This window comes from Rhinolophus hipposideros, assembly GCF_964194185.1.
Source record: "Rhinolophus hipposideros genome assembly, chromosome: 1".
Classification (NCBI taxonomy): Eukaryota; Metazoa; Chordata; class Mammalia; order Chiroptera; family Rhinolophidae; genus Rhinolophus; species Rhinolophus hipposideros.
The window spans coordinates 12741140-12766355 of record NC_138047.1 but is presented as its reverse complement, the minus strand read 5'-3'; the positions used below and the strand labels follow the sequence as shown (position 1 = coordinate 12766355).

The 25216-nt window shown below is 35.9% G+C and overlaps 1 protein-coding gene across 8 annotated transcripts in view; it reads right to left on the bottom strand.

Annotated features, from left to right (window-relative positions):
• Positions 1-25216, bottom strand: part of ARHGAP21 (Rho GTPase activating protein 21) — a gene marked incomplete at its 5' end in the record, with an annotated part of 117656 nt that overhangs the window by 32816 nt on the left and 59624 nt on the right. For 4 of the 8 annotated variants that reach the window (XM_081059555.1, XM_081059556.1, XM_081059553.1 and 1 more), the window contains 4 exons: positions 79-108; positions 9859-9913; positions 12816-12894; positions 13947-14039. In XM_081059555.1, coding sequence (XP_080915681.1) covers positions 79-108; positions 9859-9913; positions 12816-12894; positions 13947-14039 — 257 coding nt within the window. The remainder of the gene's footprint in view (positions 1-78; positions 109-9858; positions 9914-12815; positions 12895-13946; positions 14040-25216) is intronic. The other 4 variants (XM_081059559.1, XM_081059560.1, XM_081059557.1 and 1 more) reach the window with 1 other exon arrangement.

Here is a 25216-nt window from a genome sequence, read left to right as displayed (position 1 = left end):
TTTAATCGACTGGCTTATTACAAATCTTTAACAAACATGACTTAAAAAGCAAGGAAATGGCTTCTGTTCATCTCTTACCAGAGCTGTGACATCCTTTGTAAATTGTAGCTAGCAGAAAATAGGAAAACATAGTAGAAGCTGCTTACTGATATAAAGACAGAATCATGTTGTCATATTGATGCTGGAAACAGCGGGCTAAAAATACATCTAATACTGATTTCTCTGGAAGGTACCAAGAGAGGTAAAGGGCAGTGAAGCACAAAGAATAACTTCAGTACCCTTCGCAGAATCTTTTTCTCAGGCTTTTATCTAGTTCTTATTTGATTTGTCTACCACTCTTGAAAGCAAAATACGTCTGGTGACATGCATTCCTAACAGATATTTTCTTCGCTATGCACTGCTGTCTGAGATCGTGCTACAAAGCTTCCCTTCCACAAGAGCAACAATGATGTCTCTCATTTCCCCTGAGCTTCTTCCCTCTCTGCTTCCAGATGACGAAACGAATGCTCTATTATGCATTTAAAATAGTACAACCTCCTCCTTCCCCTGTAAATCAGAGCATAACCACAAGCTGTTAGCTGACTGCAGCTGCCTTTACACTATGATTTGGGGGGGAAAGAATGACTTATTAAATAGGTTTCACTAAAAAAATTAAGATATTTCAACATTGTTACCTTTTGTCCTGCTTTATGAATATATGAAAATAACTACTGAACAGACAAAAATATTTCTTCCAGAGTAATTCTTTTTATAATGAATATTATCAAACATAGATTGCAGTGAAAAATTAAAGCCAAGTAGACAAAAGAAAACATGCAAGCCACAATATTTTTAATGCATGAATACAGTCAATCAAAATATATATTTTGGGTATGTGAATTGACATGGCAAACCTATCTTTTTACTGCTGATTATATTCACACCAATCCTTTTCCATGACATGAAAACCGTGTCTGGATGAGCGACCTCTCTGATACAGTATTTTCCACACCGTGTTTGTGCAATTTTATTAGGTATCACCTGAAATGGGGTGGAGGGGAGTGTGCTCTGTGGTCAATGATGCAGGGAAAGGTTGGTTGGGAAGTTTTTTGACTTCTCAAGACCTCTACTACATTAATGTACATTGTAAAACTAAAAAGGGAAATTACAAATTTGTTTGGCTATGGAACCCATTTTTTCCAGGGGTTTTAACATGATTAGAATTTCTGTTAGGAAAAGCTGTTCTAGAACTAATAATTTAAAGATACCTCCTTTATTCAAATTTGGGGAAGAAATTATCTTTCAATAATAGAACTATTCAACTATTAAATAGTTGAAAAAACACTTCACATACTTCAGACATCTCTAAGATTCCTATATAGCAACGCTAAACACTAAATAGTCTATACTCATGGGTCCCCACTTCTAGGTCAAGTTATGGCAAGGGGTCCTTAAGTACATCCACATGCACCATACATTAACAGAGAACAGAACAGATTTCTTACATATACAGAACTATTGTCTAATGTACGCAGATATAGTTGCAATGAATAAAATGTGAATTCATTCAAGAGCATTACTGAACTTCCTCACATATTCTCTTTTCATGAACACTAAAAATGCTTGTTCATCTATCTATCTATCTATCTATCTATCTATCTATCTAAAAGTTTCCCCATTCGCATCAAGTTTGGGAACCAATACCATTCAACTACTAGCTGTGGGGGAAATCAGCAGTGCCCTAAGGCCACTATAGCTTATTGTGTGTTCCAGGTAGGCCATGGACATACCTGGGGATAATTCTGGAACCTCTGTGGGTATTCTGAGAGGTATGGCACAGACACAAATTGGCTTCAGAAAAAATTTAGGGAAGTATATTACAATAGACAGTATGCATTTTAAGGAATTGTCTCTTCCCATGATGCCTGTACGTATTCCACTAGAAAACTACCAACCTACTAAGGAATGCTTTAGAATCCTTCAAGGAGGAGAGTATCCATCAGGGATTGGGCAAACACTGGGTAGATCATCTAGAACAGGGGTGTCCAAACTGCAGCCCGCGGGCCAACTGCAGCCCGCGATCCATTTTTTATTGGCCCGCAGCAAATTCCAAAAATATATTTAGTTTACTTAAATAAACCAGGTGAGGCAATACGTACTTCACCTCGAGTGAGTGGCCCGGCTGTTTGTGTATTTTACTGCATATGGTCCTTGGTGAAAAACGTTGAAAAAAGTTTGGACACCCCTGATCTAGAATGAATCACAATATTCAACACTTTGAATGTGAACATGGAACCCCTTCATGAGGTTTTATATTCTGGGAACAGAACTGAAAACTCTGTAATTTGCTCATTGCTGTGACCGTGGCATGCTTGCCCTGGAGTGCGTGGTCATAAAGTACCCAGTCTTACTGAGGCATTGTGGTCTGACATACCAGTGTTTTAATAAATAAAAATTTATCATTTAATATTTATTATTTAATATTAACAATCTGGATCTTGAATGTATGTATCATGGCTAACAGTAACTAAATAATCCTAAAATAATCTTTCATTTCAGTTTTAGCCGAGTTGTGTCAAAATCACTATTATCATGCCTATGACACTTATACTGTCTAGTAAATGGTAAAAACAAACAACAAAACAAAAAAACCCTGCAGAATACATAAGCTGGTAAGGTTAAAATTCCTGCCTACCATGTCACCTTAGCAGGCTGACTTGTTAATTGAACGCTATTACCTATGATATAAGCGAAAATAACTACATGTTTGTCTATACAGTAAAATACATGCCAACCATGCCACAGCGGGGCACGGGAAAAAGGGATGGTGTGATATTTTATAACTTTCCAAATTACTCAAAACTTTTCTAACAAGCATGTACTATTCTTATCATTATTTAAAAACATATTTTTAAAAAGAACAAACTGGCCAAATATGAAAAAATACCCTCAGAATTCCTACTCCTACTTTCCTTACATTTTAGGTGGGACCACCCTGATCCACACTTAACAAATGGATATATAATTTTCAATAGAATATTCTACTGATTATGAAACACATTAAGTGATCATTTTGAAAGTAATTCTAATACACCTAAAAGAAAAACTTGTGTTAAACTACATTTCTCAATTTATAGCTCATCTTCATGGAGTGACGTGTTACTAGAGCACTAGACTCAGAGATGTGTTAGAATAACAGCTCGTAACTAATCAGCAGAGTGGCTGTGCTAAGCCATGCTACCGTTATCTGCTCAGGGGAGTTACCCATGGCAGTAGATGACTGGTTTAGGTTAGAGGACAGGTTTTAGACTTTGGCCTGCCTGGGTTCAAATCTTAGTGCCATCACTTTCTTCCCCGTTAAACTAGAAAAGGTGTTTGCCTTGCTATGTTTAACCCAGACCAGCACCAAGTAGGCTCAGAATGCCGTGGGCATACAATAGATACACCCAAAAATCTCCACATCTATCAGAACTCACAACTTAAAATTTAATTTTGAGTCCATGAGGCATCCACTGAAAACAATGCCCAGACTGAGTTTTATCATCAGTCCATTCAAGAATGTATTTTCAAGCATCGCTTGTTTGGGTGATTTGATGAGGGGTGGCTACTTCATTCATATATAGACTTTTGAGAATAACAAAACAAAACCATTTTGTTGTTTTGAAAATGAAACAGGAAATGCTTTTTATTTTGCAATACCTTACAAATATGAACCTAAGATATTACAGTCTAAAATATCATTATAAAATACTGTCAAAGTGACTAAAATGAGTGTAATACACTCATATTGGTAGTTAGAAAATATATGTCGATTTAAAACATGAGGCTGCCAAGTACAGAAGTACTTTGACCAGCATTAATGAATTATTCTTAATTTTACTTCATGGTTTTCAATATTCTATGACTGTCATTTATAAATTATGGAATTTATTATTATATACCTGTCTTTATATGAGTCAAGTTTTAAACCAAATTAGATTTTGTATGCCACTCCTCAAAGGTGAGCTGAGCACCTCCAGAATAATTTGGTCCATACATCACTTCAGGAACAAAATTCCATGGATGCCCAATCCTGCTGGAGCCCAGACAAACTTATGTAGCTCTGATAGGTTTTCCCTTGGGGAAGTAACTGTTACAGTGGCTGTAAAAATGTCCACGTTTACTTTTTCTTTACAGTGAACATTCAGCCTCACAGGGACACATACATCTTTAAAAGGATATATTTTGGGTAACAGATTTAAAACCAACACAGTATTTCTGAAGTCTCCTTACAGAACATTTTAGTCCTAGACTCTATTAGAGAGAAGTATTTCTACATATGGTTTTTTAAATGCCAGGGTCTCTTTGTGTTTTATAACAGCTTTAAAAAAACAACAAATGACACTTGTAGATATTCCACCTAAAAATAATTATACAGAAAAGAAGTTGCCACATCCTAACATCCTTTAGGGAACAATGCAAAGTGTGCATTAATTATACATAACTCCTTTGATTTCCTAACGAATCATAGTACATCAAAATGTGAATGAAGGCTCGGTTTAAAAGTGAGGTTTTATTTTATCATTATGGGTATGAGCTTTTAATTTCCTATAATTAAAATAATTCAAATATCATGTTTAAAATGAATTTTCAGTTACAATATACTAGAACCCTTTACTGATGATGACCCTGGAAGTTCTGTGTGCACGAGTCCCTCTATGGAACCAATTTTCCCATGTTTGCAACACTTTGTGTTTTACCTTTACTTTAAATGGATTTGTCTGAAATACAATATAACAAGACAGACTTATTAACCTAATTTCCACTGATCACATCATTAGAAAATTATCCCTTCCACTGCTGCTGCCCTTCATCAACTACACAACAGGTTACGACGGGAATTCTGTGCTCACTTCCTTCCCTAGGCTTTTAGTACAATGCCAGCCATTCTGTGAAACGAGTAGTGTTCAAAACAGCATCCAACCAGTGCCTTCACTTTGACAAGGAAAGCGCCTACTGAAGATGAGAGAGAAGTTCTGTTTTGGAAGTGCACTATGTCTTTGAGTCATCAGATTGCAAGGAGGGTTCAAGGTAAAGCTTTCCCCACCACCTGTGGATCGTCTCCTAGTCCTTTGTACAAGTGGAGACTACAGGAAGCCTCCATTTCTCATCTGGTGACTTCCATAGCCTTTGATGGCTACGAGGTCTGATAATTAAGTTCGCGAACTTGTTGCAACGATGTTGCTAACCTTTTTTGATATCAGAGGGATTGTCCATTATGAATTTGAACCAACTGGACAAACAGTTAACCAAATTTACTATTTGGAAATGCTGAAAAGGCTGCGTGAAAAAGACGATCTGAAAAAGGACAACCAAGATGGTGCAGTAGGTAAATGCTGTGTTTACCTTCTCTCACAACCACACCAAATTACAACTAATCTACAAAACAACCATTATCGAGAACCGCCTAAAATCAAGCTGAACTGAAGCCTTTCAACTAAGGACTTGCAGAAGAAGCCACCTCCAGACCGGTAGGAGGGGCAGAGACGCGGAACAGGCTGGTCCCACACCAGTGTGTGACCATTAAACATTAGGAGGGCTATTTCGGCTGTGGGGTGTGCCCTCATCCCCTAGAGATCCCAGTCCCACCCCAGCCCAGGGTTCCAGTGCCGAGGAGAGAAGTTACTATCATTTCTGGTTGTGAAAACCAGAGGAGACTATAACTGAGTGAGACAGTGTGGCTGTACTCACAGGTGCTCCTCTTAAAGAAACTGCGCACGGACTTACCCACCAGTGGAATCACTCACTCTGAGCTCCAGCGCTGGGGCAGCAGCTCGAGAGGTGGCAGGGACAAATGATGGGGAGTTGGGTTGTCTGGCTTGGTTCCCGGGCTGGAGAGGCAGCTTTCTACTGAACAGGGGAACTGGCGGAAGCCATTGTTTCATTGTTGAGCCCTCCCACTTCCCAAAGCATGAACACAGGTGAGTCTCTGCCATTCATTCACCACGCCCTGGCAATTTGAGACCCAGCCCTGCCCAATTTTCAGGCACACCCAGGCCACTTCCAGTGGCTTTATTGTGCAGACAGCCTACCTTGGCTCAAGCTGCAGACTTTCCTAGGGTCTCTCAAAGGTTCGCGGCACCCAAACAAGCATATCTGGCTTGAGCATGTCCTGTACCTCTGGCTGAGCAGCCCTAAGCCAGCACTAGTGGCAGCTGGCCTTGGTTCGAGGCTTGGCTTCTCAAGGTGCATCCAAGCACAGCACGGAGGCAGACATCTGCAGATTTCTTTGTGGCTCCTGCCGGGTGGCTCTGGGCGGGGCACATGCTGTGTCTGAACTAGACCTACAGCAGATCCCCTCCAACTATAGCCACCTTCTAAACGAGCTAGAGCACACCTAGCTGCTTCCAAGTACAACACACCCAAGGAGCAGATTATCCTGCTGAAGCAGATCCTGCTCCATAGGGTCAGCACCTGAACCACAACTCTTCCACTGCAGTCAAGGCCAGTCCTCACAACCAGTGAGACCAAGGGTCAGTCCCTCCTATTGATGTGCAATTATCAACCAAGTCTCAACTACAAGAGGAGGGCACACACAACCCACACAAAGAACACACCTGGAGAGCATGGTTCAGGTGACCAGAAAGACTGTGCCACTGAACCCCACAGCATACCTACTACATAAGGCCACTCTACTAAAACTGGAAGACATACTAGCCCAACCTAATACATAGAAACAAACAGGGAGGCAGGCAAAATAGGGAGACAAAGAAACAGGTCCCAAATGAAAGAACAAATGAAAGAACAGAACAAAGCTGTAGAAAAATTTCTAAGTGAAAAAGATATAAGCAATCTATCAGACGAAGAGTTCCAAACACTGGTTATAAGAATGCTCAGTGATCTCAGGGAGAACTTCAACAGAGATCGGAGTATAAAATTGGAGATGGAAACCATGAAAAAGAAACAATCAGAAATAAAGGACACAATAACGGAAATGAAAAACATATTACAGGGAATCAACAGTAGACTAGATGAAGCAGAGAGTCCAACCAGCGAAGATAAGGTAGCAGAAAACACCCAACCAGAACAACAAAAATAAAAGAATCCAAAAAATTGAGGAGATTAAGGGGTCTCCAGGACAATATCAAGCGTACCAACATTCACATTATAGGGGTATCAGAAGAAGAAAGCAAGGAACTGAAAACCTTTTTGAAGAAATAATGACAGAAAATTTCCCTAACCTGGTGAAGGAAATAGACATACACACCCAGGAAGTGCAGCGAATCCCAAACAAGATAAACCCAAAGAGGCCAACACAAAGACATATCATAATTAACATGCCAAAAGATAAAGACAAAGAGAGAAATCTTAAAAGCAGCAAGAGAAAAGCAGTTAGTTACCTACAAGGGAGCCCCCAGAAGACTGGCAGCTGATTTCTCAACAGAAACTTTGCAGGTAAGAAGGGAGTGGCAGGAAATATTTCAAGTGATGAAAAGCAATGACATACAACCAAGATTAGTCTACCCAGCAAAGCTATCATTTAGAATTGAAGAACAGATAAGGACATCTTCCCAGACAAGAAAAAGATGAAGGCGTTCATCACCACCATACCAGTATTATAAGGAATCTTAGAGGGACTTCTTTAATATGGGAGGGAGGTTAAGAATGGGTGAAAGGGGAAGAGATTAAGAAGGACAAATTGGGTGTTACACAGTAGTCATAGGGAAGTAGGGTATAGCATGAGGAATATAGTCAATAATATTGTAATAACTAGACATGGTGCCAGATAGTTACTAGATCTATCAGAGTGATAGATGGGAATGGGGTTGGGGTCAGGGTGAAAAGGTGAAGGTATTAAGAAGTACAAATTGGTAGTTAATACAGTATGAAGAATATAATCAACAATGTTGTAAAGATCATGTAAGCTGCCAGATGGGCACTGGATTTATCAGGAGGATCACGTCATAGACCGTGTCCAATGCGCTAGACACCTGAAGCTAAAGTAGAATAATACTGAATGTCAACTACAACTAAATATATAGGTATATATTGTCACAGAATGTGGAGTACAACATAGGGAAGATAGTCAATGGTATTGTAACAGCTATGTAAGTTGTCAGAGGGGTAGTAGTTTGGAGGGTGGGTTACCACTTTATGAGGGGTTTAAATGTCTAACTATTATGTTGCTTTGTACGCCTGAAACTAATAAAAAATAAATTAAAAAAAAAAAAGTTGGAGGACCTGAACTTTTCACTAACAATTCATGGCTCTTGCATCACGGCAATGTACCAGCTCACACGAAACTGTCTGTGAGGGAGTTTTTAGCCAGTAAATAAATGACTGTATTGGAACAACCCCCCTACCCACCTGATCTGGCCCCCAATGACTTCTTTCTTTACCCGAAGAGAAAGGAAATATTGAAAGGAAGACATTTTGATGACATTCAGGACATGAAGGGTAATACAACCACAGCTTTCATGGTCATTCCAGAAAAAGAGTTCCAAAATTGCTTTGAAGGGTAGATTAGGCACTGGCATTGGTGCATAGCTTTCTAAGGGGAGTACTTCGAAGGTGACCATAGTGATATTCAGCAATGAGGTATGTTTTCTATGATAAGTTCGCAAACTTAATTGTCTGACCTCATATGTGTGCTACTCTCTCACTCTGCTGCATCACCAGGGTGGGAACTCTACCACTGGCTCTATGTGTCCAGGACAATTACATGCATAGCTGTGCCTTCCTTGCTGAGCACCCCCAAACCCAACAGAACTTAAGGTGGGCCATCCCAAAGAAAATCAACATTCCTTGAAAACACAAGGCTGAGCTCAATGGATTTCAGTTAATCATATTTTACATGTCAGTGAATAAGTTGGATCATTAAGATCAGCTTTAGTGACTTTTTTTTTTCCAATGTTGCAGAAGATTATTTGGAATATTGTTGAGCTAAGTTCAAATTAATGCCTTATAAATGAAAAACATTACCATTTCCATTCCCACCACAAAGATTCCATAAGTTCCCTATTTTTCTTGAATAAGAAAAAACCAACTATCCACTAAAAGAAATAAAATTAAAAAAAACAAAAACAAAAATAAACTTCAGTGGCCACTGCCATTTCCTCGGTGTAACTTTTAGCTTTCAGTGTGTAACTTAAACAGTTAAGCTCATGCTGTTTTATTCTACTAAACTGAATAGTTAATTGAGGAAAATTATTAGTTTCTTAAATGAAATTTATGTATTTTATCATTTTTTTTCTTTTAGCAATCTTTAAGCTTAATAAAGGAGGTAAGTATTCCATTCAATTTATTTTCTTTCTAAAAATGAGAAAAATATTTTAGACTAAATGCTAAAGTTTTCAACAATATAGTTTTATTTCTTCTCTAAGACCCTAATGTATTTTTCCCTTATGTTGTAGACTCCATTCATTGTGAGTATTACTAACAGAATGAACTGATACTGTTAACAAAACTGCTTGGTAAGTTAATTTACAAACAGTTATACCTATTGAAAAATTAAGAAATGACTTTCATAAAATTTCTCATATTTAGATTCTAATTCCTGGGGATACATGTTTGCACCCTGAAGTTTGGCTTTTGGTCAAATGACTTCCTAGAAAGTAACACTGGGGCAAACTCTAGGAATTTTATTCCAAATGACAATAAGAGTTCACTATGTAATCCATAAAACATTCTCATGTCACTTAATTGCAAAAAATTGACAATGGTCTGGTGTTGTTTTTTTTTTAAAACGTGGGGAATTCTAGACTCTGCTAAGTGAACCAGAGGGCTTGGGTTTTTTTTTTCCTCAGGACTTCTAAAAATTCAATCCACCTCCATCTTTAAAGGATTTTGATTAACACTCATGATTAACAAACAACTCATATTTGAATAAATAAAACTTACCACTTGGAGAATGTCTTCATCTTTTGGCATAACACTAAGTTCCAATGTTGTATCACTGAAATCGAACATAGATATACTATTTTAGGGGAGGTGTAAGTGTATAAGAAAGACATAAAGGAAAAACAGTTAACGCAGAAGTATTTAAGTTGCTTGAGAGTTTAATTTTTATTTTTTTAAGTCTTTACTTTTCAAATCCAAAACATTAAAATGAAAACAAGGCATATGGCGCAATTTATATATATGTATATATGTATATAAAAAATATATATATATATATATTTTAAGAAAGGAACTGTATTAAAACTGTAGTACTCAATATATACAAACTGATAACAAAAGATGAATACAAGTCACATTTGACTTCTGCAATTACAAGAGGTGCTCAAAGTGGTTACCATCAGCATCCAGACACTTCTGATTACGGTGAACTACTCCTTGAGCAAAGTTGACCAAAGTGTCCACTTGTATACATTTTTTTGGCACCCCTGGTGTGTGTGTGTGTGTGTGTGTGTGTGTGTGTGTGTGTGTGTGTGTGTGTGTACGAAAGAGGGCATGCTGCCATATGTTTGAGTTATTCATAATCAGTCAAGTCTTCTTTATAATTTAGAAACATAAGTTAATTTAGAAACAAAGTATATTACTTATATTAAATAGTTCTAAAACATAACTCAATCAGTATAAAATTAGTTATTATTTTACTTGAACAAAATACAACTTTTTACCACATACTCTCACTATTTATCAAGTTAAAAGTACATTAACATAAAAATAACCGAAGAACTCCCAAATTTAACATTTTGAGCAATATTAAACTTCCTAATTTTGAAATATGCCCTCTTGGCTTCATAGGTGAAGGAAATCAGAGTTCACCATCGCAAGTATTGATATGACTCCTTATTTTAAAAAGCTATACAGCATTTCAACTACTCTTATTTGCTTTCTTCTCTATGATTTAATTTTAGAGCCTTTACAGGAAGAGTTCACAGTCTCATTTTATTTTGGTACTGTAAATTTCCTGTTTGAAATGACAGAGAAGTTTCTCTAGGTTAAAAATGTTCAAAGGGGTAAGTTTTACTGAATCCTGTGATCCGGAATTACGTTTCGCTAAGGCAAGGATAGTGGGGCTGTCCCAACAAGTGTTTCAATATCTAACCTAACAATGTCAAATAGACTTTTCCCCCCCAATACAATCAAGAGATTAAGAATCAATCAAACAACAACAAAAAAAAGAAAAAAAATCTACTAGTTTACTGTTGTCTCTTTTTGATTGATTTGAACCCTATTTTGGGGCCTATAAATGCAGAAAGAATAGAAAACCAATAAGAACCACAGGTTCACATAAATTTAACTAGTAAAATATGTAAGTACGTGTATTTCAATATTTAGAGTTGGTAGAAAATACTGATGCTTAGAAAAATTCTGCAAGGATACATTTTTGTACATTAATACACTGCAGAATCTCAGTGGCTTTGTGCTGCCTTATCCATTTGCAGACAAAAGGAACACAATTTTTTAAAAGAAAATATCATGAAAATATATATATATATATATATATATATATATTTTTTTTTTAGTATTTCTCTATTTTTTAAACTGCTTTACTGGTTGAAAAATTAAGACTGTCAAAGTGTTCATTACTCTGAAAGACAAGCTGCACCAATAACAAAAATTTTAATATAGATTTTTAGGAAAACCAAAAGAAAAAAAGCTATGGTTACTTGGAAAATAATATTTTTAAAGAAGAGATGTTAACAAACATACTAAAAACATCCTTACATTACAGGGTAGAAAAACATATTGGTAGATTTACAATGATCTAAATTATTTTAAGGAAACGAAAATCTGGAAGGATCCCCTCACTGCCTCCACAGAGGCTTAAAATGTTTCACCAGTCCCTAAGTCCCGGATACTTTAAGATCAATTAGTGTCACTGTAAGGAACACCTAGAATCCAACAGAGAGGCTAGATTTAAGATTTGCTTTCTCTAAGAATGTCATTAAATATTAAAACAGCAAGAATCCTCTGAGATCAGTAAATCATGATCACATCACCTAATTGTAAAAATTACAATGCATGAGGGCATTAGTGTAAATAACAGATTATGGCATAAGCTGCTTTAGACATAGAGGAGCTTGATAAAAATCTTCAGAAAATAAAAAACTTCAATTACAGATAGGTGGCTATGGCTAATATAATACTATAGATAATCTAAAAGGTACTATATTTGAATTTGGAAAGAACCTCCTACAATATTGATGACCTGGAAATCGGACCACAGATTCATGCTTACTCTTGACAGAAATTCAATATGGTAACCTCTTTGGCTTTTAATTTATTTGTAATTTTTATAAATTTTCTAGGTGTGTGGTAGAGAGGAAGAGAGTAGCACTAAATTATCTTTGAGGTTCCATAGACAGTCACTCTATAAATATTTATTTACCGTTACAACTCAAAATTCCATCATTCCGTACAACGCAGGCAGACGAATGGATTAAAAGAGAATACCTTGCTGGCTTGGTTAAAACAAATGAATAAATTTGACCCAAGAATATTATTCATTAAACTTTTAAAAGATAACTTATCTTAGTAAGAGCTTTTAAAATCATGTATGCATTTGTTTATATATTTATCATAAGCAAATTAACATTTGATTGTCCATTCAAATAAAAGTGGGAAACGTACAGAAAAATCTAAAATGTGTGCCTCTGAAATGCTAAAGGATTTTAATCAAAAAATCTGATAAATGTGCCAAAGCAAAGCCACCAACCAAGCAAAGCCACCAACTCAGGAGTGTCTTCTTGGCAACTCTCAAATGCGTTATCCACTTTAAGACAAAATTCCACATCCCACATCACATCAATTCCCTCCAGGAATGCAATTTTGTATTAAATCTACTTGCCCCAATGACTTACAAAACCCATCTTTGGCCAAAATTAATCATATTTCAAGGATCTTACCTGTTCTGAATTAAAGCAATTACTTGGGAATAGGTCTTTCCAATAACACTTTCTCCATTGACTTTTATAATTCGGTCACCTTCAAAGAGGATTAAAAAAAAAAAAAAAAAAACGAAAATCATGAAGAATTCCTATAGAAAGTCACTTCTGAATGAATACTTTTGAAATAATGTCTTGAGTAAGGTACTTATTTTTAATGTACCCTTGCTCGTTATTTTTCAGTTTCTTTTATAAAAATGAATCTAGGAGGGAGATTAGAAGGTGATAGGCGATATATTCTAGGAAATGCAATTCTATATGTACATTGACATATACATTATACACATTAATAATGATACAGAAATTAGGGTTAAGCATGATGAAGTTTAACTATGATGAAAACGATAATTAAGGTACATAATAAATTAACAATACATCCTAATAAAACTTAGCAATGACACTCACTACTAACATTTGATAACATCTATAGCTGAAAAGAAAACATATTTCTAGCTAAAAAAGACAGCATTTTATTCAAAAGGAAATAATAGTTTTTCACTAATTCCCATTTTTAATTATTCCATGTTTAAAAACAAAAGAGTAACTATTTTAGAGTGTGCATTACTCTAAACGAAACTGCTACTTATTTTTATTAAAATCACAAAATAGTTTAGAATAAACACTGATCAGACTATATCCCCTGACATCTGCTGATGAGGGTGAGCTTGTACTGCATTGGGACTTAAGCTACTCTTTGTGGTGCAAATTAATTCACTTCTGGAAGATCAGGCACTCTCAGAAATTGGAGATCCAAGAAGATTACTTCAATTATGTCAATAAATATCTTCAGCATTTTGTTATTTTGTTATCTTTTGTCAAAATAAAATGTATGCAAAATATTCTTTAAAAAAGAGCCTCCAAGAATCCATTATCTGAGTGGTAACCAAAAGTGCCCAGAATTTATAGTAAATATTAAATGATTTCTGTTCAAACCCATCCATTTGGATATCAAGAAACATATAACCAATTAAGTCTCAAAAACAGTAATAGATGTGGAGAAAAAAGAATAAACATACACAAGGATAGGAAAAAATAAGAAGAATGAAGTAAGAAGGGAATTAAAAGGTATTATTTAAAGAAGAATATCAGCACCTGTGCATAATCCAGCTTCGAAAGCAGGTCCTCCTTCTTTAACCTGCTTGACAAATATGGTATCCATTGGTTCCAAGCGGTTTCTTTGTTTTCCTGTGGAAGAAAAAAAACCAAGGCACAATTTTACTTCTCTATATTTTATTAAAATACCAAAATGTAAAATGATATTTAATGGAGACCAGTTAAGCAAAGATTTTTAATGAAATGTTAAATTCATGTCTTGAATTTGGATGCTAACATCATAATTTAGCGATTTTCATTAATTCAAACATTTATTTTGCTTCTTCTATAATATAACAACCACAACCATCAGAATAGTTTCCATTTACTGGGTACATTCGGTATGTAAATTACTACACTAAGTACTATACATTGCTGAGAGCAATTTCCATGGCAAGTAAGTATCACAACCACCATTGCATAAAAAAAGGAAACTGGGGCTCAGAGAGATGAACTAAATCCTCCACGGTCAAATAGCTAGGTTACACAGATGGTCCTCACTCGAGCGCTTTTTAACCTGCTTTGCTAAGCTTTGAGTTATAAAGATGACTAAGACGCAGTCCTTCCTCTTCAGGGATTCTGGCAGGAGAGACATACAAAGAATGGCACCATAGTATAAAAAAACACTCAGACACAAATACAACACACAGTCCTGTTGACAAAGAGCACATGATGACCTCTGTAAATCAAATATTTCACATATTGTTGTCCATGGATCATCTGCTGTAACATCTAAGATGCTTAAATAAAAACCAGTATATCGGAGTCCGATCAGAAATCTGCTTTGTCCACAAGTTTCCCTATAGACACTAACATTTGAGAGCAGCTAACCGTTTCAGTAAAATAGAAAGATTCGCAGATGAAATGATTAAGCTAAGTGATAAGGGCTGTGGCGGGACAAAGAGGTAGACAGTGGTTCCCAAAGTGTGATCCCCGGACCAGCATTAGTATCACCAGGGAATGTGTTAGAAATGCAAATCTGTGGGCTCCACCCTAGCTCTACTGAAACTCTGAGGTGACTGTGATATGCACACTCCAGTTTGAGAACTGCAGCTCAGACCCTTAAAGAAGATTATAACTGAGAAAAGAAGGGCTATACATTAATGGAGTAATATAATAATATTTGGTAAATAGCAATGCTGAGCAGAAAATGATCGCGTGTCAAATATAAAGAATTCATCATTATTGCCATATAAAACTGCATCTTTTTCATGGTGTATCACTAAGGAGGCGAAAAAGAAGTTTCCTAGTAAAGGAGTATCTATCAGCAGCTCCCCTACATGTTTAGCTGTTTACTCTAAAAGAAGTCTTCCTGATTAGTGAATGGCTAACTCAACCACTAAAAAAGCAACAGGACATAGGGGAAATGGCTTGTGTTTTAGAAGCCAGAAACAGGGATTCAAATTCTTGCTTTACACTTGTTAGTCCAGTTGCAATTAAGTAAACTATCAAGAAGTTATTACTTCTCTTCTATAATAACAATAATTATTTCTACATCACTGAAGGGTTTCTACAAAGACTAAATGAGATAACATGTGAAAATACTCAGCATAGCGTGCAACTTGAGTAATTCTTAGTAAATGTGTATTTCCCCTCCTCTTTGCATATGTTTAAATGGGGATGTGTCATATTTTTGTTTTCAAGAATTAAAATTTGGAAAGGTCATAAAAACACTTGTAAAATACCTCTTATTTAATTTTAAATACTTTAACTCTATAGTAAATATATATTAGATATTTCCCCACAGCAACTTGATACAGCCTTCTCTCTACATTTAGATGAGATGTAAATCTTATGACTCCTTTTGTCACTTTTGATTAGCTGTGACAGCTATGACAGACAGCCACACTGCTTTCCCCAGGAGATTTAGGAGGAAAAAGAAACAAATTTGTTAAATCCCTACTACATAGAATAATGTCCTAATTCTTAAGAGACATTTACTAAAGTACTTAGGGACTAATTATAATAATATTTGCAACTTAATTTTCAAATGGTTTGGAAAAAAAATAGATACCCTCACACTCATACACACATATGGATAAAAAAAACCATAGCAACATGTTAATTGTTGAATAAATAAAAAAAAGCATACAGATATTTCCTGTACTTTGAAAATTATAATAAAAAGGTGGGGGAACTTTTCTACATATGCCAGGCTTTATTTCTCTTTATAGAAGTTATCACTCACTACCTAAAATTGCATATTCATTTGCTTACATGTTTTGTGCACGTCTCTCCCACTAAAACGAAGAGCAGGGATTTTTGTCGTGTTCCCTGAAATCCATAGCACCTAAAACAATGCCTGGCACAGAGCAGACATTCAGTAAGTAATTATTCAATGAATGAACAATTTATTATCTAGTTTAATTCTCACAACAAGCCTTCAAGATAGGCATTATGATCCTAATATTACCACTGTACTGAGGAAGAAACAGAGACTAATTTGCAAGGAGGCAGAGAAGGGATTTGAACCCAGGTCTAAATCCATGCTGCTTGAGAAGGAATTAACTACTTATTCATTTGTCACGCCTTATTAAATACAAACAGACAGTACACTTACAGTTACTTTGAAAGAATGCAACTACTTAATTCCAATCAAGTTGGTAATCAGTCTAGACCTTTCTATGGCCACCTCACCATTTACAACAGTTGGCATTTGGAAAACCATTTATTTTCCCTCAGTTTAGAGACTTGAGGGTTTAATAAGTTTTGTTGTATCAAGTCATGGCTTTCATGGAATGATTTATATGATAAAAGAGGAGAAACATTTTTCTTATTAATGTCTTCCAATCTACCGTGTCCCAAAGGTAATTATATCATACTTATATTTAAAAATACAAAATATAAATGGCCATTAATGAATTCTACAAAACAATAAAAAGTTGGCTGAGTAGCAATATAGTGACTTTTGAAAATTCTGATAGTAAATTTCACTTATACAGAATAGATGCGTCCAAAATAACTGGGTTTTAATTTCTATGAGGAAAATACTAATTTTGCAATGACTGCCTTTGCAAAAACATGACACTTCCCAATTGACAAATCTCTCAATACGCCATGCCTGAAAGCATGAGTAGACTAAAAGAAATATGGAATAGGCTAAAATAGAGGCCTGTCCTATAGCAAGCCCTATAACATCTGCCAGGAGTTGTACTTTTGATTCTTGTTGTTTCTGGGCTTTCCTTTCTGGACTTTACCCAAAATTCCGACTTTGCTATTACTACCTCGATATTATCCAATATCTAAAAATAGAAATTTTTAGAAATAGGAAAATTTCCCATAGGTACCCCTTAACCCCAGGCAGGATCACTAAGAAATATATTTCTCTTCAATTTCCATATTCCTTGACTCTAAGTCTTGAGTTAAACACTTGGCTCATTCCTTTTAAGTGTCTTCTTTTAAATATCTGCTACCTGTACTTCTGCTGGAACTAGAAATCAGTGGTATCAAATTGAAAATGTGTGTTATTCAGTCTCTTGTGTCTTCAGCTTTTGCAAGTCAGTTTCTAGATATGCAAAACTTATTACAGCCCGATGCTGAATCCTGGCAATTTACCAGGAAAAATGCTGACCTCTCTGATCATTTGGCAGAGCCAGATGGTTTCCCTGGCAATTCTTAGCAAAAGCCTCTTTCAATTATACATCTGCATTTTATAATTTTAATAATATTTTTGAGAATACATAGGACGTATTTCAAAGAACTGTTAAATACCTTCATTCATTGACCGTACCAAAAGAAAAGGAAACTGTTTCTTTTTAACACATACATGTAATTAAATCTGTCTACATTTGATAAAGGGAAGTAAAAATACAATGATCAAGATTACATGGACAAGAATGGCTAACTTGAACAAGTACAGAAAAGATTCCATTTTACTCTACTTAATATACAATTATTAAAGACTTAAAGAAGACATAAAAAGTATATATGAATTTATTTGAAGCTGAATATTACATTTTGAAGTCAGAAAACGTACATACTTTTACATTATGGTAAACATAATCAGTTGGGAGAAAAAATAACGAATAAAACAAAACAATATAACATAGGTAGTAACTGCCATTCAAATACTGGATGAATATCCAAGTGGACATGATGTTTATTCTCCATATCCAGTGTAATTCAGTAGTTAAGAGATTGGGTGCTATGACCACATTACATGATTTAAAATTCCAGCTCTACCATTTATTTTCCAAGTAGGATTTCCAGATTTTGCAATGTTTTGGTACATAGTTCTACTAAAAATTATTAGTTGTCTATCAGAAATTCAAATATAATCAGGCCTCCTGTATTTTATCTAGCAACCCTATCTCCAAGTGATTTTAGACAAATGATTTATTTATTCCTACCTAGCAAGGTTATTGGGACGATTAAAAGAGATAATCCATTAAAATGCTTACATAATACATAATAAAAATAGGAATTTAATAAATGCTCCTTATTACTATGCCAATCTGATGACAAACCTTCTGAAGGTTTACATACATATCAGGGAAGACCAAGGTCAAACTTAACTGTCATCTTATGGGGAAGTCGAGGAATCTGGACCAAAGGAAAAAAGAACACTAAAGAAAAGAAGGTAGAAAAGTAAGAGAGACTACTAAAAAATTTCCAGTAACTGACAGGAACCACACACCTATCTTCAAAGAAACGGGCATCTAAAACCAGAAGGCTACATCTCTAAGCCTGAGGATTTTATCAGTTAGAAGGATGATTTAAATTTCTGATGACCCTCTTTGGAGAATGCTAAAGTCAAAATCACTTGCAACATTTAAATTATTTCAAAATTTAAAATATTAAGTACATAAAGCATACAGATGAAAGCAAATAGGTTACTTGAAGAAGTAACAGAATTTGAGCTGTGCCAATTCTGAAAGGTATATTCTGAAAGGTATATTTTCCCCTATATTTTATGTTTGCCTGAAATATTTCGTAACTAGTTTTTATTGATGAATGTGCCAAAAATGTGCCAAAAAGGGCCCTGTACTGAAGATCCACAGAAACATAAATAAGCCTAGGTCAGGAAATCCTATGGTTCTGGGGACAAAAGAAATGTATTTCTTAACAGACTGAAAAAATATATACTTTATACGAAGAAACACTATCCCATATTTTTGCCAAAGCAAAGCAATAGAAAATAATGACTATCACTGAGATTAAGCTTTTTTCCCTCTTCTCTCTCAAGAGTTCTCAAACATGTTATTAAATTATTTTTTTAATGGAACCAAATTAATTCTACTCTTATAATGAGTTATTTTTTAAGTATTCTTTTTGTAAATATATATATATATATATTTTTTTTCTACACAAGAGAAGTCCAATGAAATTAAAGTAAGCTTCAATGTAAAAGTTATAAAAGCTTTGGAAAAAGTAAATTCTCCACAGAGGAAGAAAGCTGAAGAAGCACATCACATAATAGAATATTAAAGCTCCAGGCATTAATTGTTTTTTAAAAATCAATTAAATAGCTTATTGAAATTAGTATCTATTTTCAGACCAAAAATAATTGAAACCATAATGCAGACTGAAACAGATATCAAAGTTAAGTCTGAATGATGAGAAATTATCTTTACTTCTCTTCAATGATTAATAGATTGCCACAGGAAAATGAATTTATTGAGCAAAAGTTAGCAATTATGGATCCACTAAGGTAAAAAACAAGCAGAAGGAGTAATACACACCAAATTGAGGCTTCTGTTTACCTCTGGGGGAAGAGAATAGGGAAAAACGGTATAAGAGGATCTTAATTATACTTACAATCATTTATGTCACGGGAGGTGTGGGGGGGAAGATGCTGAAATGTTTAAAGGACAAAAAGAGATGGCAAATATTTGAAAGGTATATTTTCCCCTATATTTTATGTTTGCCTGAAATATTTCGTAACTAGTTTTTATTGATGAAAACAGGCTTCTAATTTTTAGTTTGGGGTTTGAGTTTGCTGATGACACACAAAATTATCTTAGGAGCCTAATGGAAACACATTGCCTAATATCAAAAATCCATGTATGATACATTCATCCCACATAGTAAATAATTAAGCAGAGTTCAATTCAAGAAGACAAATATGACAGATTATTAGGTACTTTTTTTCCCTTTGGAAAGGGCAGAAGCACTAAGTTAAAAATACACATATATGTGCCAGCTTATTAAATCTAGGTTTCCCCCAAATTTCTATTCAAGATGCTTTCACTTGTAGAGCGATGGCTAGTACTTTAAAATTATATCTCCCAAGTCTCCAGTCTTCAGGTACAATAATTATCACAAGCTTCGGACCCAAAATTCCAATAATCTCTGGACACTCATTAGATTGAGACCTGTGAGGTTTCAATCACATTATATCTGATTTTCAAGTAACATCAAATGGAAAAAAATAAAATATGAAAATCTGTTAAATAGAAAAAGCAGACCATGTTCTAACTTAATCACGATAAACTATCTTTCACCCCATACCCATCTACTTCTTTTTTTTTTTTACTTTTTATTGTGGAAAATGTCCTGCATGCACAAAAGCAGAGAAAACAGCAAAATAAGCCCTCATGAATGCAACTTAAATAATCATGAAAAATTTGTCACCTTGTTTAATTTACACTATTCTTTTGTGCCTAAAAAAATTTTTTTAAAGGTATTTTCTTTTTTCTTTTTCTTTAATTTATTTTAAGTGTGTTTTCCCAGGACCCATCAGCTCCAAGATCAAGTAGTTGTTTCAATTTAGTTGTGGAGGGCGCAGCTCACAGTGGCCCCTGTGGGGACCGAATTGGCAACCTTGTTAAGAGCCCTGCGCTCTAACCAACCAAGCTAACCGGCCGCCCCACCCCCCAAAAAAATTTTTTAAAGCAAATCCCAGATAGCATGTCTATTCATTTATAAATACTTTAAATACTTCAGTATGCATCATTAAAAAGTAATAACTTTACGTTTTCTGAAAGATAACAAAATCCTTCCATGATTCTCCAGAGTATGTAGTATTCAGCACAAGGCAGATAACATAAACTGACAACAAACCCAATCTTTCTAAATGCTGCCTTAAGGTTTAATGTTATTAAGAAAACATAGTGTGTCATGTCATAGAGACGACAGCACCAATAGCCATGCAATACGTTTAGAAAGGTTTCACGTGCCAAATCACATTGAAACCCTGAATTAAGTTCCCAGTGGACTGCTCAGCCTAGTCAATGAGTTCATACATGCGAGAGAACATAACCTGCGTGAAAATCTCCAGTAGAACAGTGCCTGGCATACAGTGGAATCTCAATAAGTACTTACTGCTGACTGGTTCAAATGACAGCCCTGGAAAATGCCAACAGTAAAATTGTCCCTAATCAACTCGGAGATTTGTTTCCGGAACAAAGCCATTGTTCTGCAACTGATCTGTACAATATCCTTCAAATAGGAAAACGGAAATGCTGCCACGTAATGGTAATTTGAGGGCAATACCACTAGGTGTCAGACATGAATCGAATTGTCTGGCAAGATCAACTACCTCTGCAAGAAAGCCTCTGGAAGGGTGTTATTCATTTAGCAAATATTTACTAAGTTCTGACCATGTGCCAGGTACCGATTATCCTAAAATGAACAAAACAGTCCCAGGGTCCTCCTTCAGGAGTACTTGCAGTTTTTCTCTCTCTAAAGTTCCAGGAATTTCACAAACTATGTATCATGCCTAGATTCATAGCCCTGCTATTCCTGTTGTGCTAGATTTTCATTTCTCTGCAAATCCATAAAACTGTTACAGTGCTCTAAGCACCATCTCTGATTTCACTTCACAATCCCTCCATCCCTTAACCCACTCACCTTGCTCCTAGACTCTACCAAGACCTTCCATTCCCTTTGGCCTTCTCTATTCTCAAAGACCATCCATCTCTTTCCAGAAAAATCACTCTCTTTCTAAGGTTACCCATGGATCAATATTTCAACAAAATTCACCCAACAACCTCAACTTCCTTTTCCCCTTGACCTTTCAAAGCATTCAAATTGCCAATCTGCAACTGTGGAGAATTCTAACCATATGCCACCTGCTCTTGTTGTTGGGCTGCTATTTCTGCTGAATAAAACTGCATAAGCCATTGATATACAGATTCTCAGACACTCCCCACTGAAGTCTCTTGCTTGTATTTTAATTCCCATTCCCTCAAGGTTGCTGTTACAAAAGTCTAACAACCTCCTTGAACTTGCTATGCCATTCTAACTTCCTCACACTATTTGAATAAACTTGTCTCTTCAGTATTCATACTTCACTCTATCTCAATTGCTGTAGCCTCAGGTTTTTTTTTTTTTTAAATTGCCCGTCCTTACTTTCTTTTGCCCTATCTCAGGTAAGGATTTAGTTACCAGCTGTCTTCAGGACCTCGCTCTCCTAACTGATCTCGTCTCATGTGTAAAGCCTCAGTCAATCTCTATTCTTCTCTCCAGATCCCAAAGACATACACGTTCCCACAACTTAAAGGACAAAACTTCTCTCTATCCTTCTACATAGCTATCATCTCTCTTTCTCTGTCCCTTCATTTTCATACTTCTCCCACGAATAGCCTGTACTCACTTATCCTCATTTCTTCCATTCTAATTCAGGGTTTCTCAGACACCAACAAAACGGCTCACTCACCCCACTCCATCCTCACTGAGGTTCACTGCTTTATGTTTCAACCCACTAATATTTGGTTTCCTCATCCCTTCTGTCCACTCTAACGAAACTGTTTTTTCTCAGTAACTTTACCAATTTGCTATTTATCAAGTCCGGTCCAACAGTATCTTTTCCGCCCCCATCATAATGAATTCTCTACGGCAAATGACAAGTCATCCACTTCCCCTTAAAATTATCACCTCAAAATTAGCAAGTCCCCAACTCCTCCTGGGTGTCCTCCTACTTTCCAAAACTTATTCTCAGATTTCCTTTCTGATTCTCCTTTCTCGAACCATCTCTTAGATATCATGTTCCCTAGAGTCCTATATTTATCCTATACATCTTCATGCTCTCTGTATATGGTTTCATGTATGCCTAGGACTTCATTATAACATACATAAATAATGATGACTTCCAGACCTATTTTCAACCCCCACCTCTCTCTAGGAGCTCCATATTTAAATTTTTCCACTAAGTACTAAATATTCTACAGGCATCGGAAATGCAACTTATCCCAAACTAAACTCATATCCCCAGAGGAAGGGGGTGGATATGTTTCCTCTCCAGTATCCCTCAATTAATGGCACGTCCAGCTACCCACTCATTCATGCCAGAAAAGCTAAGCATAATCCTCCGCAAGCCATCCTTAACTGGTGACATATGATCCATCCCCAAGTCCTACCTCCAAATCTGGGCAAACATAACTTTGAAACATTGCTGAAATCTGTTCTGGAATGCTGCTTTTCCTTCTTCCTCATAAAGTCCTATCCAATGTCAATAGCAGGCCCCTTCCCTGGTGGTTACGACGATTCCCTCTGTGCTAAGACCCTGCGACACCTGGACACACCTCTATCTTTGCACTTCTGTAAGTATTTTGCACTTTCATCTTCCACCACAGTGGGAGCTTGTTGAAGCCAGAGCCTGTATCATAGATATTTATTAAAGCACACATGCCAGGAACTGTTCTGGGTTTTAATTTAAAAAGTAATAAACAAAATAAAGTTCCTGCTCTACATTCCAACTGCAGCAGGAAAGTGTTCAACAGAAAGAAGGGGTATAAAAGACGGTGATAAATGCTACAGCGATTAATAAGCAGAGTGAGAAGGAAGGCAGAATGAAAGGCAGGGCTGTAACACTATTTTGATGAAATGGTCAGGGAAGTCCTCTCTAACAGATGACATTTGAACAACTATCTAAAGGAAATGAGGTCACAGGCCATATTGCTCCCTTCCCAGCAATCAGTTTAGTGAATGGCTCATGGTAGTGACTCAACAAATATTTGCTACGTGAATGAATAAATAACAGGAAATATACTTCTAGACTCAGTGTATTTTGCATTTGTATGCAAACATTTCTATTCTTGTTTTACACCAAAAACAAAAAGTTAAACTTCAAAAGAAGGGACCATAACTATTGCAATTAACTTTTTATTACCTGGAACTATGAATCACACATTTTGAATGTAGACAAGTTAGAGAGCAATGGGGGGCGAGGGAGGGGAAGGGGGGGTCATCCAGCTAGGAGGTTTCTGTGTCAAGGTCTTAAGTTAAGGAGCAGCTAAGAAAAGGTAACTAGTCTCTCTTCCTTCCCTATATCCCAACTGCTATATCCTGACCATTTCATCAAAATAGTATTACAACACCAACAAAAAATCACCTAATTACAGGGTCACCTAATTACAGGGTCACCTCTGGAACAACATTTCTTATAGAGCAGTTATTTCCAGAAGATGGTCGAACATTAATATTCCAACCACGTACTTTCCTTGACTTTTTCACTTTTACAGCCCTTTCTGTTCAGTATCTCTACTTAGCTCTCTGAAATCTTTGATTTTATATTTCTTAAAGGTTTTAGAATGCTTAAAGGTATTTTTTTAAATCACAGCCTATTTTCCTAACAAAGTAATTTCATGCAATGTGTCTTTTAAAGTCTTAAATCTAACTATAGAAACATCATTTCTGACAATGCCAACTTTAATCCAACCAAATTCCTTTCACTTTAGATTATTGTAAATATGGTTTCCTGGGACTTTTTAGGTGAAGAAAATGTTTTTGTTTCCCCTCTCATCTAACTTGACCACCTTACCAGTTTATTTTACTAAACGGATGCTCAAATTCCTACTGAAGTCCAGAATCACCATTTTTGTTATTGCTGTTCCAGATCACACACTTAGCAGCTCTATGAAATAAGACTTCTAAATTTATTTAAAAAGTGTCACTGACACCTTGTGTTAGAAGGTGCTGATGGGAGAAAAATGAAACAAAAGGAGGAAGGCAGCAGGGAATAGATTGTCCCTGATGCAGAGGTTCAGATACTAACACACTAACTTTTGCAGCTTTGGGAACAACAGTCATTTTGGAATAGGGCCAAGTTAAGGAGGCGGTACCTCCCTTCATTCAATACATTTACTCAACAAATATTTGAGCTCCTACTGTGTACCAAGTACTTACTAGGCACTGGAAATTCAATAATAAAAGACAGTTTCCAACCTTAATGAGTTCTGTTCTTAAAGTACCACATAAATACATATTTTCCATAAACATAATAAACAGTGAGTATGTAGGAAAATTTTACTTTGCACATTCTAATGACCAGTTTTGGATAAGACGTATAATCACTCCCTTACTTCTGTTTTTCCATATCAGATTGGTGT